Source organism: Gavialis gangeticus, unplaced genomic scaffold (genome assembly GCF_001723915.1).
Source record: "Gavialis gangeticus isolate Ggan-Ray unplaced genomic scaffold, GavGan_comp1, whole genome shotgun sequence".
In the NCBI taxonomy this organism is placed as follows: domain Eukaryota; kingdom Metazoa; phylum Chordata; order Crocodylia; family Gavialidae; genus Gavialis; species Gavialis gangeticus.
This window is the reverse complement of record NW_017729022.1, coordinates 37,060,745-37,075,640: the sequence shown is the minus strand read 5'-3', so window position 1 is coordinate 37,075,640 and position 14,896 is coordinate 37,060,745. Positions and strand designations below refer to the sequence as shown.

Sequence of the window (14,896 nt, the reverse complement as noted above, 5' to 3'; positions counted from 1 at the left end):
CGAACAATTTTTCCAACTATTTAGTTGGTCTAATAAAAGACATCCCATTTACCAAAAGAACCTTGTCTGCTTATTGTCCACTGCCCCTAGGTACTTTTCTGCAAAGCTACTGCTTAGCCAGTCTGTCCCCAGTCTGTACTGATGCATGGGATTGTTCTGTCCTACATGCCTCATGAGATGTCATTTGGTCCAATCCATCACTTTCTCTAGGTGTCTCCTAAGACTCAATGTACGTGCTGGACCACTCCAGACTAATAAGCAAATCAATACCTGGCAGGGAATGGTCATCTGCAACTGAGGGCTGCAAAATTGAGGCTGCCTAGAAATCTACTAGGAATTCCTATCTTAGGGTGCCTATACACGAGCAGAGAGGCTGCTCCAACATGCTGTTATTCCAGTGCATGGCATGGCAATTACCATGCTCCAGCAGCCTCCTGTCTCTCACGTATCAGCGTCTCCACACTTCAAAATGGCAGCAGGGGCACTTTATCTAAAGCTCATTTGACAAGCTTTAGATAAAGCATCCCTGCCACCATTTTGAAGTGCAGAGTTGACACTCTGGATCATGCGTGACTAGTGCCTCCAGGGTCTAGGGGGGCACCAGTGGCCGATCACTGACTACAGGGGAGGTCCCCAGCAGCCAATCACCGACTGTGTGGGGGAGGTAGGGAGGGTCCCCAGCAGTCAATTGCCAGTGGTGGGGGAGGGGACCAGCAGTTGATTGCAGTGCCAGTGGCAAAACTGGAAGTGCCACTGGCACTTCTCTCAGTGCCAGCCAGAGTCAATCTCGGGGGGCCACCTGCCAGCACTTCATTCAGTGCCCCCACTCCCTGGCCAGCGAGGGCCAATCTTGGGGGTTGGGGAGGCATGTGCCCTACCATGCCCCCCTTGCACATCACCTCTATGCTCTGGATGTTTTAACTAAAGCAGCTCTCAGAGCCACTCTAATTAAAGTGCCCCCTTTCCTCTCCTTCCCCCTCCAGAACAAATGTATAAACGCCCTTAGATCCCACATATTATATCTGGGCTGGCATGGAGAAATTTGGGCTAGGCCCAGCAGAGGATGCAGAGGCACAACTGCCGGAAGCTCACTACTAAGGACTATTAACAGTGTGAGAGACAATAGTAGTTGAAGCTTGCCCTCAATATACGAGGCTGAAGGAGGGATGGCTGCCAAAGGAGAAGCAGGGAGGAATACAAAGCAATTCCAAGACTCATAAGAGCTGCCTACCATATACCATCCCCCAGTATAGATTAGTTTTATGCAAGCAGTAACAGGCTTTGGATATCCTTCCCCAGCCCACCCAACCATAACAATAATGAGTTGAGTCCTCACCTGGCTGAGGCGTGCCAATTCATCTGCTGTTTCTTCCCCATTCTGGTCCTCCATTTCTTCCCTGAAGCCCTGGGTGAGGACACCACTGGGGCCCCAATGGTGAGTGTAGTCTCTTCTTCACCCAAGATCACTGTGGCCAGCACAGGCCTCAGATCCAGGTACTTCTTAAGGTTTTCTGTGGTTGGGCACCTGTGACCTTGAGAATGGCCCTTGAAGGCTTGAACTGGATAGGACGTTAAGGCTCCAGAATGTTCCTAATACCATGAGCTGGTAGGGGTTTCACCACACTTGAAGTTCTGGTCTTTTTCCCCCAGTGTTACAGCATCTTCAAGCTTTTAATGGAGCTAAAGCAAATGCTATAGGTGCTAAGAGCCATTTTCCAGATGAGAACCACACATTGACATGTGCTATTTATCCTAGGTGGAAATACTTCTAGTCAGAAGGTTGGATACACACAAGGAACAGCCCTTGGAAAAGAAGTTTAAGATGACACTCCTCCACTTGAGTGGACTCTAAGCTGCATTACTAGTTAGAGCTTCAGCACTGCTCAAGCTTCAACTCACAGCCCCTGACAGGCCAACTATCTTGAGCTTAAAGCACACTCTAACTCACTCTAGAGATTTTTTTTTTTCTGCATGGACATGAATTGGGAATAGGGAAACTGCTAGAATTATATTTTGAATTAACACTACATGAGAGGCAAGCCCTATCTCCTTCTCCTTGCTCTCTGTATCCTCCTTTGTAATGTTCCTTATGGCTAGGTATGCATTACTTTCTGGACGGTTGGATGGGTTCCATTCAGTGCATGTGTGAACAAAAATAAGGCAGCTGATAATGCAAAGGCAGACATACTGAGAGAGAGAAAATGGGAAAAAAACAGTGCACTGAGTTCAGTACTAAGGAGGAGCTGGAAGGAAAGAAAAACAGATAGCAGCACTAAAACCATACCTAAGATGAAGGGCAGAAATGCAAATGTTGTGGCGACTATTATTACTAGTGACTAGAACTTAGCAAATAGTTCTTGCTTGTTTGTTTTTTCTGAATAATAAATTGGACAAATAATCTTATTTGGGCCAGCCTAAAAGTATTTGGGTATTCAACCTTAATTAGCAACATAATTTTGCATTAAAAGAAGTCTTCTTCACTAGATTCACAAAAGGAGGCAAATGTGATAACCATTTGTATTCATTGTGTAAAAGACCTGGATTAAGGACCCTTCACAGTGCGAGTGGTTTCAAGCCCACATCTCCCACCTTCTAGGGCAGTGTCTGCCACCTTTACTGAGCTATAAACTAATCTGGAGTGGAGAGTTGTCAACTTCTCTTGTTGATAAAGTTCCTACCCACCAAGATACAGGGTACTCTGAGATGGGTCTTCCTCCAGACTTCCTGTTGGAGCTGTTTCATTTTGCAGATAAGGTTAGATTAAGTCAAAGTCATTGAGGCAGACAGTACAGACCTATTATGCGGCACCCTTTTTAGAAAGAAAACACACTACAGAAGTCATAGAATATGAGACAACATCCTAAAATGCATTATCTTCTGCATAGTAACACTATCTTTTGATTTTTATTATTATGCAAATATGTACATTAAAAGGAATACTAAGGCTGTTCCAGAAAAAAAATGAATTATAATTAGTAGATTTAACTGTTATATAACACATGGCTTCACATACTCAGGCATATACAAGCACTGTGACTGTGCTGTGCATATATAAAATTTAAGAACTCTACAGCCTAGAACATCAGATAATTTATTTGGCATGAAACTGATCCATTTGCTGTGTACATAAGCCCTTTCTCATGCTTAAGGGTATGAATGTTCACTTAGATGCACAGGAATTTTGGAATGCTTCTTATGCAATTTCAAGGTGACAATTAGGTAATGTACTTCTGCTTGTAATAGTATACTGAAAAACAGAACTGTCTGGTGATGAGGGAAGAGTGAAAAAGTATATGAAGTTTATGATAGATTTTGTTTATTAACTTCTAAGAGGCATTAAATATTCAAATGAGTTCTTTGTGAAGAAATCTACAAAAAATGAAATGGAAAACTTACCTGCATAAAAATGCCCGAATTATTTTTGTAATAAATTGAATAATACTGTATAATCCCATTAGGCTTTTGAGGAGGGGACCAGAAGACCAATATTGATGAGGATGTGAGGTTTGCATATGTTACATCTTCTGGTGGATCAGACGGTGCTGGAAAAACATTAAGATGTAGCATATATAACATGAGCTTTTTGGGTTCTTATTGCCTAAGATTTATGCATACAAAACTTAAAGAAATCCTTACTCAAATTGAAAGTATTTACAAAGTTACTGAAAATCACATACATCTCTTCTCCTGGAAGTGGAAAAGGTATAATTAAAAAAATGATTAAATCAGATTTTTATAGCCCTAATTTTTCAAGGACATGTTTAAGATTTGCCTACATTTTCATACACAAACAGCATATATATAGGATTGTGTGAATAAATGGTGTGTAGGACTGTTGACCTTCTACCTAACAGCATCGTGATTAGTGTCCTCATCCAGCATTTGAAGGGGGCAATTCCCTCCTCTTCCTCCTAAAAGGATTTATCTCACACCTTCCAGTATCCCAGAGACTGTCCCAACCAATGGGCTATAGGTACTCTGAAACAGACTGTTCTGAGTCTTTCCTGTTGACACTGTCCCATCTCATATAAAAAAATTATATTAATTAGAGCAGGAACTGGAATCAAGGTGATCCCCTCAAGGTGCAAACTCCAACAGCCCAACTACCAAGTCATTTTCACTCTCTTCATCTATGAATTGTTAATTATTTTAAACAAAGTTGGAGCCCATGTTAAGAGGAGAGGTGGGGAGTATCCCACCCCAGAAAGCCCTACAGCATGATGGTTAGAACATTCTCCTGAGGTGTGGAACATCTTGATTCAAATTCCTGATCAGGCAGAGTGGTTCTGAGTCTCCCATACCCCATATAAGTGTCCTAACTACTGGGCTACTTGGTTTACTAAAATGGTTTTACATAAACAAAAGGCATACTGTCCAAAAAGTAAACTATTTAAAAATCCATCTAGTCCCACATGCAATCATGTATCTTCTAATGAACATTTTCTATGTATACACTACAATACAGCTAGAATCAACACAGCTGGAAAAATGTATTCCACTCTAGCTGAAGATGGATTCTGCTCTAGTTTGCCACATCACCCAGAGAAAGTCTAACTAAGGCTAGAAACAGATATTGTACCTGTCCTGGGACAAGTTGTGCTTGTGTTTGTCCTGAAACAGAAATGTCCTGGGATTTGCACCGTTCTAATCAGTGGCTGAATGCACTGCCATTTTTCTGCCATTTATTCAACAGTGCAGCGTGAGGATAACTATTCAGATGCACTCTGTGATGTCCTGGGATAAATTGTTAGTAATTGTTATCTCATGAACCGTTTTAGGATTTATTCTAGAATAATGGACATGGGTGTCTGAACGACTGCACTTTGTCTTGGGATAAAATGGTTTGTCTCAGAAAAATGTGATGTCTGTTTGTAGCCTAAGGTCGTAATCCTGCAATCAACTGTATACATGCTCACATAGAACCATACTAAGGTCAGGAAGAATCCACACAGGTTTAGAAAAAGCTACACTGCATGCAGTTCTTTGCAAGAAAGAGACCTAAGTTTCAGTGGCAGAACTCTTATAACTGGTGATACCAGAAACAAAAACAAATTCAGCCTTCAACATAGAGTGTACAGGTTTGTCATTCAGTAGAACAAAACAAATAAATTCTTTCATTTGTGAAGGATATGAAATTAAGATAAAATTAACATGGAACCCACAATGTCATGCTACCAGAATTTCTTTTTTAGACTATAACCAATTAAATTCAGCATTTGTGAGAGAGATGTTACATGTTGGTACTTTCCTTCTGAAAAGGTTGTCACAGCAAGAGAGAAGAGATTACAATTCAAACAAACATTCTTCATTTACTTTTATTTCAAAGTGTAAAATGAAATGGCTGTTTCATCTTTCATGTCTTCCAAGAAAATGTCTGAAAAGACTTAGGTTTCCAATGGGGATGTAAATATATAGGGTGCCTGTGTCTTTGGCTAGTCAAATCCCAGCTTTCGCATCAATCATTTTATACATTTAAAATGGACTGACACAGAATTATGACTTAATATGACTCAAGCATGTTTGCATGATTTATTACTGTAAATAAACTTACCTCCTTCAGAAGTTCTAAACTTTATCATGCTACTTTTTATGTTTCCATCCCCAAATCTGGTACTTGCTGTTACATAAGCACTATATTCATTGTTATTTTCAAGGTCTGTGAACTGCAGTGATGTTTCAGTGACATTAACACTTCTTTTTGACATTTTATCCCTAAAGAAAAAAATATTTCCTTCATTATATAAATGCATTAATGGCAAACTGTGGTTTAGTATAAAAAGTTTTATTTTAAGAAAACCCAGAAAACAATATTGTGGTATATCCTATTTATAGATAATAGTTAAAAATAGTTGTTTGAGATTAAAACAAAAGAAAGCCAGTCCAGATTGTATATGTATCCTGAAAAACAACCTACTTCCCCACATGGACCTCAGCAGGCCTTCTCACTGTGCTGAAAACCAGAAACACATATGTAAAGTATAGCAGACTGGAGATTATACAGAATATCAAAGACAAGTATGCCTATATAATAATAAATATCATACAATTATGTAGGACCCTTGTGAAAGATATAGGAGGACACAGAGCCACCCCTAGGGGTGTGCGGGGCCCAGGGCATATCAGCCTGTGTGGGGCGGGGTCAGAGAAGGGGGGTGGCGAGCGGCCAGAGCATGGAGCAGGGGGTAAGCAGCTGGAGTGCAGAACAGGGGGTGGCGAACGGCTGGAGTATGGAGCCGGTGGCATGCAGCAGCCAGTGGCCCTGTACGGCACTGTCCACAGGGCCTCCCAAAGCGCAGGGCCTGGGGTAGTTCCCGTGATTCACTCCCTCCATCCCTGCCTCCCAAGGTACAGCTCTGGCAGGACATAACTGATTTTTTTTTTTTTTAAACAGAAAGAGAGAAATATAAAAAGCTTATAGTAGGCAGTAGGCCCAAATGTTTCTGCATAAGGTTAAATCCATTACTTTAAATTGAATTATGGAAGGTGGTATGTACTTAGAATTAGCTAATGCACAGTTTATTTTGGTGGAAAGGATTCAGAATTGAACACTAGCCAGGCAGAGACTGACCTAGAAAGATTATAAAGTATGATATTAATAAAATTTTGGAATGGAATTGAAATTACAATGTAAAAACAAGCAAAGAGTAGGAAATTACTGAACTAACTATATAAGTTATACTGTTACAAAAGAAAACAGAATAAAACTAGTTAAGGCCCCAACCCTCCAAAAAGGTCTATGTGGGGCATGGGATAAGTTCAGATATTTGAGGGGAGAAAGGGAGGAAGTTAGGGGAAGGTTAGATTGCATTAAAAATGGCCACCTACTCTAACTTAGTTTCTCCAGATGGAGACCTTACACTTAGACCCAGTCTCAGTGATCACAAATCAGTCTAAACCTGTAACAGTACAGAAGTTCTGTGCATATAGACCTAAGGTCTAAAAAGGACAGAACCTGGTTTAAGATAGACCTGGATCCATGTACACTCAAACTTAAATCAATCTAGGTTAGACAGGTGAATGGAACTTCAGTACAGTTACCTGCACAACCCCAGGGCTGGGAAAGCCCAGCTGCTGGCCCCAGCTCCAGGGCTGTGCTTTTCCTACCCACCACCAGGCTATTTTTAGCCCCCCAGCCCATTGTTCTCACCCCTGCAGACCAGCCAGCTCCCCACCTCTTCCCCAACTCACAAGCCACTCCTGGTGCTGGCTTTATCAGCAATATATATGCATTAGAATACTAGTCCAAGACAACAGCAAGGGTTAATTGATTTTTAAAGGCCTGGTTCTCACACAGTTTCATAGCCTTCAAGGCAGACAGGATGCCTAATCCAGGCAAGCAACAAGGCCACTGGATATACATGTAGCCTGGGAAATTGTGGGCATGTACCACACGGTTCCATAACATGATATAAGGTAACACCAGCTCACAAGGCCCAAGAGTGGTGAGCCTGAGACCTCTGGTTTTGGGGGAACAGACCAAATTAAGAGAAGGCCCAGAAAGCCCAAATTAGAATGTATATATGTAATGGGTTTGTAACACAAAAGAATATGCTGATAGAACAGAACGTGGACAGTATGATGACCAGAGAGAGACCAATCAGCAATAGCCGAGTCATCAGGAGGGGAAAAGAATACAAAAGAAGGGACTTTAGAACAGCAAAGGGTCTCCGAGAGGGGAACCCAAGGCACCGTGGACAGAGGACATATCACCAGCTCATCTCATTCACCCCTGCTGGGGGGTGGGGAGAGGGAGCGTGCCTCAGCCTCCAACCTCCAGGCTGCTGACATCTGATATTTGAGAGAGAATCTCAGAGTGAAGCTCGCACCCTGGCCAGATGTACGTTGACTCTGATGACAGCCCTCGGACTAGTTGATATATAGAATTGCTTGTATTATTTTTATCTGTTATCACTGTGTAGCAATCAATTTGTGTCTTTTCAAATGGAAAGGTCATGGTCAGTCTGAGGGTTTGGGTCCACCTGGAACAAGGTATCTGGCTCACAAATTCAGTGCCAACAAGGTTGCCCACCTTAATCCTGAAAACACTTGCACATGGGAGTAATTCCAGTCTTATAAAAAATGACTATATTTACTCAAGTCTAAAATGGGGTCCCGCCCATTTAACATGAGGGAAAAACCTCTCATCTTAGTCTCCTGTAAAAGGATGGGGGGCACATGGCAGCTGTTGCTCAAGCACCATCCCCTATCCAGGGTCAAGGCCATAGATGCAGCCACTGCCCTTCTTCATAACCCCTCTGCACTGCTTCATCTCTCCCCACCCCCCCCCACAGCCTCTTCTCCTATCTCTCTCTGCCCCTCTCCCTTCATTCCTTTACCCTTGCTTTGCACCAGTAGGCTGTGTGCATGCTGCAACTTAGGGCACTGAGCATGGCCCCAGCCCAGCCCCACAGTAGTGGTACACAGCCCATATGGCTGCATGGGGCTGGGCTGGTATCATGCACAGTGCCTGAGGCTGGAATGGGGATGGAGCTTGCCAGATTTGGCAGAGGCCCGTGGAAGGAGGAAACAGAGCAGATGAGAGGAGAGGACAGATGCTGGGAGAAGGGGTAGACGTGAGACTTCACAAGGGCAGGCAGGGAGCAGGCAGAGGCAGGGGCTACCTACTTGACCTCCTCACACCACCTTCCCCGCTACTGCCTACTCCCCCTGCAGCAGTGGAAGGAAGGAATTAATTAGATTGTATACAGGGAATATTAGAACAAATTTATAAATTTTCCATATATAAGATCTAATTACTGTGGGGTCATCTTAAATTCAGGGTCATCTTGGATTCAAGTAAATATGGTACTCATTTGCCTAAATGTTCTCAGTCCTTAATCAGGGTATAGGAAAGAGAGAATTAGATAACAATTTAAAAATAATTAAAAGAGGAGCTAATATCTTATTTAGAAAAGTAACTGAATATTTAAACAAAAGTAACAATAAAGTAGTAAGCATATATTGATGGGCTGAATTGTAGTTAAAGCCTGCAGAACTGCAACCTAAAAGTGTAGTTAGTAGGAGCAGTTAAGAGAAAGAAAGCATTTTACACAAGATGAACTATATTAGCTAAGCTAAAGAATTTGTAATAGAGAATAATCAGTACCCAGGTGCTATTCTAAAAATAAAATAATAATAACCCACTTCTCACAAAGTAAGCTTTTCATCCAAATTACAGAAATGAACTAGATCCATGTAGCTACCACAAATAAGATTAACATTTATTTAATCCTCATACTTTATAAGTGGAAAGTGGTTGTCAATTTTATGATAAAACTTTATTTCATTGGAAAATGTAAATTGATTGAGCCTGAAATATTGAATCCAAAACAGCTTGGGTTCAAAATCTTACAAGGTAGGGCACTGACAGAATCCTTTATGGATTCCTATTAGACAGCCACAGGGCCACAGACTTTGTACTTCTAGGAGCTAAAAAGTAGGAATAGGCAACTTCAGCATCTTTATAAATAGGCCTGGTTTACCCAGAGCTGTAGACCTTTGGAGCCCATGACCCTGGCCTGGGTTGTGGCTCTGGGGTAAGCCCCCTGGTACAGATTCTTCTCTATTATAGAGAAAGACCTCACTCTTTCAGCAGTTGTGCCTCTGGATCATAGAGCTAAGTGTTGTTGTTGTTGCTGCCGTCTGCCCATTTTGTTTCTACAGCATCCAGCCACATGGGGCCATATTCCAAGTCTAACATTAATATAGTTATAATAATAATGGTAACGGCATTCTATTATTATCATCATTGTCATCATATTGGTTTGCAGTTATGGTTTAGTGATGGAATCTTCATCTTATTTTAGTGAGAAAGTTGTCAAATGCTCCATAGTCACCATAAACGCACCATAAATAAATGTAATAAAGAGTTTGTTAATTTATTCTTTTACATTCTCAAAAGAACTGCATTTTATTTATTTGCTTCTTTTAGTCCTTGGCACTGGTTATGTCCAATGGAAAATGTTGAACGGAAGACAAGCACTACCTCAAGAATGCTGGTTGACTAAGCCAGGGTTGGTAATTAAAATTATGGAGTTTGTAACTTTCCCCCCAAAAGTGTGCTCAACAATTTTGAGAATAAAATTAAAAGATGCAAGAAGAAACTTCCTTCAAAGTCAATAGAAGCTTTCACCCAAGGGCCTTCCAAGATTATTGCTTAATGACAGTCCAATTTTGTCTGTGCCATAGCAAATAAGAATCAAACAGCAAGACTATGGAAAGGGAAAAGACAAGAGTTACATCAGTAAACGTATGTGGAAAAACAAAAAGGAAGAAATACCAATTCTGTAGAACAGGTAGCATTAAAAAGAGAAACACAAGAGAGGTTTTGAGCTGAGATTTTAAATGTTGTATGAAAGAGAAAGAGGCAGAACACAAGTGGCACTGACAAACACTGAACCACTGGCAATCCTACCAAACAACTGGTAGGAAAGAAGTTATTTAAGAGGTAGCATTAGAGTTGAGACAACAAAGTGATGTGAGGTGCTCAAATCGTAAGAAACACCATCTATACAAGTTACAGCTACTACCAATGTCAGAATGGGCAAAGACTCTTTTCGTAACAAATCTTTGCTTGCTTGGGCCACAGGATGAGAGCTAAAAAAAAGTATTTTAGATAGCTCAGTCAGAAGAAAGTTTACTCATCCTTAAGCTTGAAAGATAATCTGTTGTTCAGGGGAGCTGGACCTTTAACGGTCCAAACCAAGATTGGTGATCTTTGGACAATTAAAATTCACTTTTCAAACCCCATAACTTTTAAAAAGTATTTGAGATTTTTGCAAAACATTTCAGTCTACATTCTCCCTACTTCTATTTACAACTGAATTCAAATATACAAAAAACTAGGATTTTAATATGAGTTATTAATATTCTCTCTCAACAATTGTGTAAATCAACAAATTCTGTAAGAAAAACCTTACATTCCTATTAGGTTACAGTTTAATATTTATCGTCAGAACCATTTCCAGAAAACCTTACCAGACATGAACTGTGTAATAAAGGATAATTCCATTTGGCTCCAGTGGTGGTTTCCATGACAACTTCACAATGACACCCGACAACTGTTTTACAGAAAGGGATTCTGGAGGAGAACTAGGAGCTATAAAGTGAAAATACAGGACACAACATCTTGTTAAACAGCTAAGATCTATATGACATGGTTAAATGCAGTATCTTTAAATCAGAGTTTAATTATTTGTGCTAGAAAGTGAATTATGAAACCAGACAGGTACAGTATTTATATCAAGTGTTGCTACAGCCAACTTCTTTTCCTTTTTCAGCCAGATGATAAAGGAAGATTTTGCATGGTGGTGTTAAAACATCTGTTTCTGTTATTCAATGGAAAAAATATTTCATGAGAAAACAGAGCAATGGGCATGTCACAGTGATTCCTCTACTGTTCAAGTACATTGTGATTTTTCTCCTTCCAATACAAACGTGAACTTTATAGGTGTGAATGCATGTAAAATATAGCAAAAGAGTTCCCCTGAGGAGAAAAAGAGCTGGAAATAATTATATGAAGCACAAAAAGGTGGGAAAATTGATTCTCGTGGCACTGAGAGATGATAAAAATGAGGGATACCGTGCAGGAGTTAAATCTATTCATTCTACCTAATAAAGAACATATCCATACCTTAAACATGTCACGGAAGAAATATACATGTATTTCAATGAACAAGACAATTAACATTCATTTTAAGGTGAATAGTGGACAGCTGTCTAACCACTTAGCACTGACCTATCACAGTTAAATGAAAATGTTATAACAAGTTTTGATGCTAATTCTGATGCAAATGTACCCATGTATGTGTTTAGTATTAATACTGCTTTCTACTAACAAGTTACTGAGGAAGTAAAAGATTTTATTTTCTTCACAGCTACCATACAGAAGTAGACACTACTGCACAATAATGTTAACATACTTTTATTTTCCAAATTAAACAGAGCAGCATCATGTAGTAAAAATTCAGGTCATAGTTGTAGTCATGCATGGAAATTGAGAACATAAGCATAGCTGTTAGCAAATCTGTGAGGCATTTGGTCTGGTATTCTGAACACAGTGTACTTGTGAATATGATACATGTGGCATATTATAAATATTTTTATTTTTCTGGTCTTCCTCCTTTTTCTTTACTATGAAGGATAGCAGAAATGTCCTTTTTAACTGCTTACTTTTGGTACCTTTTGAAAGAGATCTCAATTCTGTCTGAACAAAAGCTTACTGAATTCAGTGCGTGCCTTTATTTACAGGAGGAAAAATAGTGACAGCTGTATTTAGTATTTTACTTGTTATATTATCCTCAGTGGCACTACAGTAAAAGGTCTAGTAAATAGCAAATGTCACCTCTCAGGCATGTGTGATTTCTCAGATGCTGTCTTTAACTGACACAGCTCTTTATTTAGGCTGCATACACTCTACCAACATAGAGAATTAATATTTACTCTTTAAAAAAACACTTTTGATAAAAGATGGCATTAAGTATAATGTTGGCAATGCACTATAGCAACATTTGGATTGATCAATCTAATATGGACCCAACTCTGAAATCTTTTGGCCACTCTGGGAGTTTTGCAGAGACCTGTCACCACAGCAGGCTCTCCCCTAAGGAGCTCAGTTTAATGCAAGTCTGATGCCTCCAAGAAGCACAGATGCTCTGATACTATTATATCAAAGGTATTATGTACTCTGATAACATACCCTACTAGACTAGTTACAAGAGACAGTAGTGTACTAGGTCCATCCTTGGCCTCCTGCTCCATAATCAGTTCAGGAAACCTAGTGCTAGTGATTAGGGCTTTTCAGCATGACCACAGTACAAATAAATATAAAATGTAAATACTTAGGAAGAGCCCAACAATATCTGGAGCGCAAGAGCTGAAGATGTTCCTTGTTCATATGCAAAGAGAATAAGGAAATCACTCTTCCTAATTTAACAAAAATTACAAGATGTGGATAAGTCCGGAGATGTACCTGGGCGGTTCTTTACCTTGGGGAGCAACAATGCTCAGGCTAGCAGCAGCAACACAACAGCTGCTATTTTTGTGGCCTGCCCAAGCTGATGTTCAGGGTTGGTGCTCCAGTCTCCACCCCAACCCCAACACTCTAGTTACACCACTGGATAAGATGCTAATGAAAGGTAGCTACATTTCCAAATGCAGCACTCTTTTGGTGTGGCAAAATGTGTTCCAGTAAGAGTAAAGATCCCTAACATCTAAATGGAAAGTACCCATTGAAAACATCAAAAGTAAAAAAATATACACTTTTGAAATAAATGTTAAGACCAGTCTAACAGAAATAAAATGTACAGGGATACTACTTACCATCTTCATCTGTCAGTATGTCATGTGGTGCACTATGAACCCCTTCACCTTTGGTAGTGCTTGCAGATATTTCTACTGTATATTTTGTGTATTTCTTTAAACCTAAATAAAACAGAATTCAGTAAACTACATAATAAGTTACAGAGGTTTCTTTGGCAGCCAAGATTTTTTTTTTAAAAGAGAGAGTAAATTGGGATTCTCAGCCCATAAGTATATCCCTGCCTCACTTTAAAAAATATTGAATAAATCTACAATTGCTTATTGACTTCACATTTTGTATTCAAAATGACAACAAGCAAATCAAAGACTTTTCAAACCAAATATTTCTGACTCCTACAGCATAACAATGTAATTGCTCACAATCATTACATATTCTGTCACAGCTCAATGAAAATAATATTTATAATTTATTTTAGAAACTGGGAGGTGAGTAAAATCAACCTGAACTTGAATTAAATCTCAGCATTTTCCATTATCTGAAGGATTTAATATTTTCTAATATTTCAGAAGTCCAAAAGTTCTGATATAAAAATCTGCAAGTTCACATGGTGAAAAAACCGTTGGAACTTTTTTTGATCTATAAAGTAGATAATTGTGTTTGAAAACTATATTCTAATCCCAACCCTTACATTACATACATACATAATTTTATACCTATCTGTAGTCCCACTGAAGTCAATGGAACTAATTACAGGATGAAAATTGTAAAATGCGCAAATAGCAGTGAGTCTACTGTCAGTGGTGGCCATCTTCTCAAAATGTGAGATGTAGTGACATCTTGTAAGTCATGAATATTTCCATCAAACTACCTCCAGATAGTTAAATGAACATGAGAACAAGTTTGATACGAGTTATGCAACATGACCTATAAAAACATAACCTAAGCTGGACACAATTAGGTTTCAGATTTTTACATACTGACCTGTAATGCGTAGCGTCTGGCGGGTTGAATTTATGATTCTTTGCTCAGTTCCATTACTCTCCCTGAGGTATACAGTGTACTTCTGTATGATCCCATTGGGATCAGATGGTGGAAAAAATGACAATTCAATTTCCATAGATGAGATGTTTCTGTAGGTTATATTTTCTGGGGCAGTATCAGGAACTGAAGGAAGAAAATTTAGACTTATAAAAGATTTAAGTCAAAGTTTCATTCATTTATTAAGCATCTCCTCACAGCACACAGCATATTGGAAATATTTGATCTTTTGTACTGAAAACTATCATATTACTTTGAAAACAAGCTGAGCTTCAAGATAAAAAAGACACAAGAAATATATTGATCATTTAAAATGAGAGCTTATTTAGATTCATAGAATATTTTTTAACATCTCGGCATCACAGTTAATACCCTCTGACTCATTTTCTCCTACTTCATGATGCTGAATCCTTTCATACAGCTCAGTACAACTCTTCATTGACAGGCTGCCAGTATTTTAGCACATTTTCTCCTTTAGCCTTTGCTGAACCTAATGTACTTGTGATACAAATGTTCACAAAGCAGGAGGTACTAGGGAAGCTTTTATTTGGTTTTTCCATTTAAGAACCGCCCCCCTCCATCCATAGACCATAGACT

General features: G+C 39.5%; 1 protein-coding gene across 6 annotated transcripts in view; it reads right to left on the bottom strand.

The window, feature by feature from the left end:
• The window catches only part of PTPRQ (protein tyrosine phosphatase, receptor type Q), a 245,877-nt gene that overhangs the window by 122,597 nt on the left and 108,384 nt on the right, over window positions 1–14,896 (bottom strand). For all 6 annotated transcript variants that reach the window (XM_019514795.1, XM_019514789.1, XM_019514790.1 and 3 more), the window contains exons 32-36: window positions 14,243–14,425; window positions 13,321–13,422; window positions 10,978–11,098; window positions 5,552–5,712; window positions 3,397–3,542 (exon numbers count right to left, since the gene is read on the bottom strand). In XM_019514795.1, coding sequence (XP_019370340.1) covers window positions 3,397–3,542; window positions 5,552–5,712; window positions 10,978–11,098; window positions 13,321–13,422; window positions 14,243–14,425 — 713 coding nt within the window. The remainder of the gene's footprint in view (window positions 1–3,396; window positions 3,543–5,551; window positions 5,713–10,977; window positions 11,099–13,320; window positions 13,423–14,242; window positions 14,426–14,896) is intronic.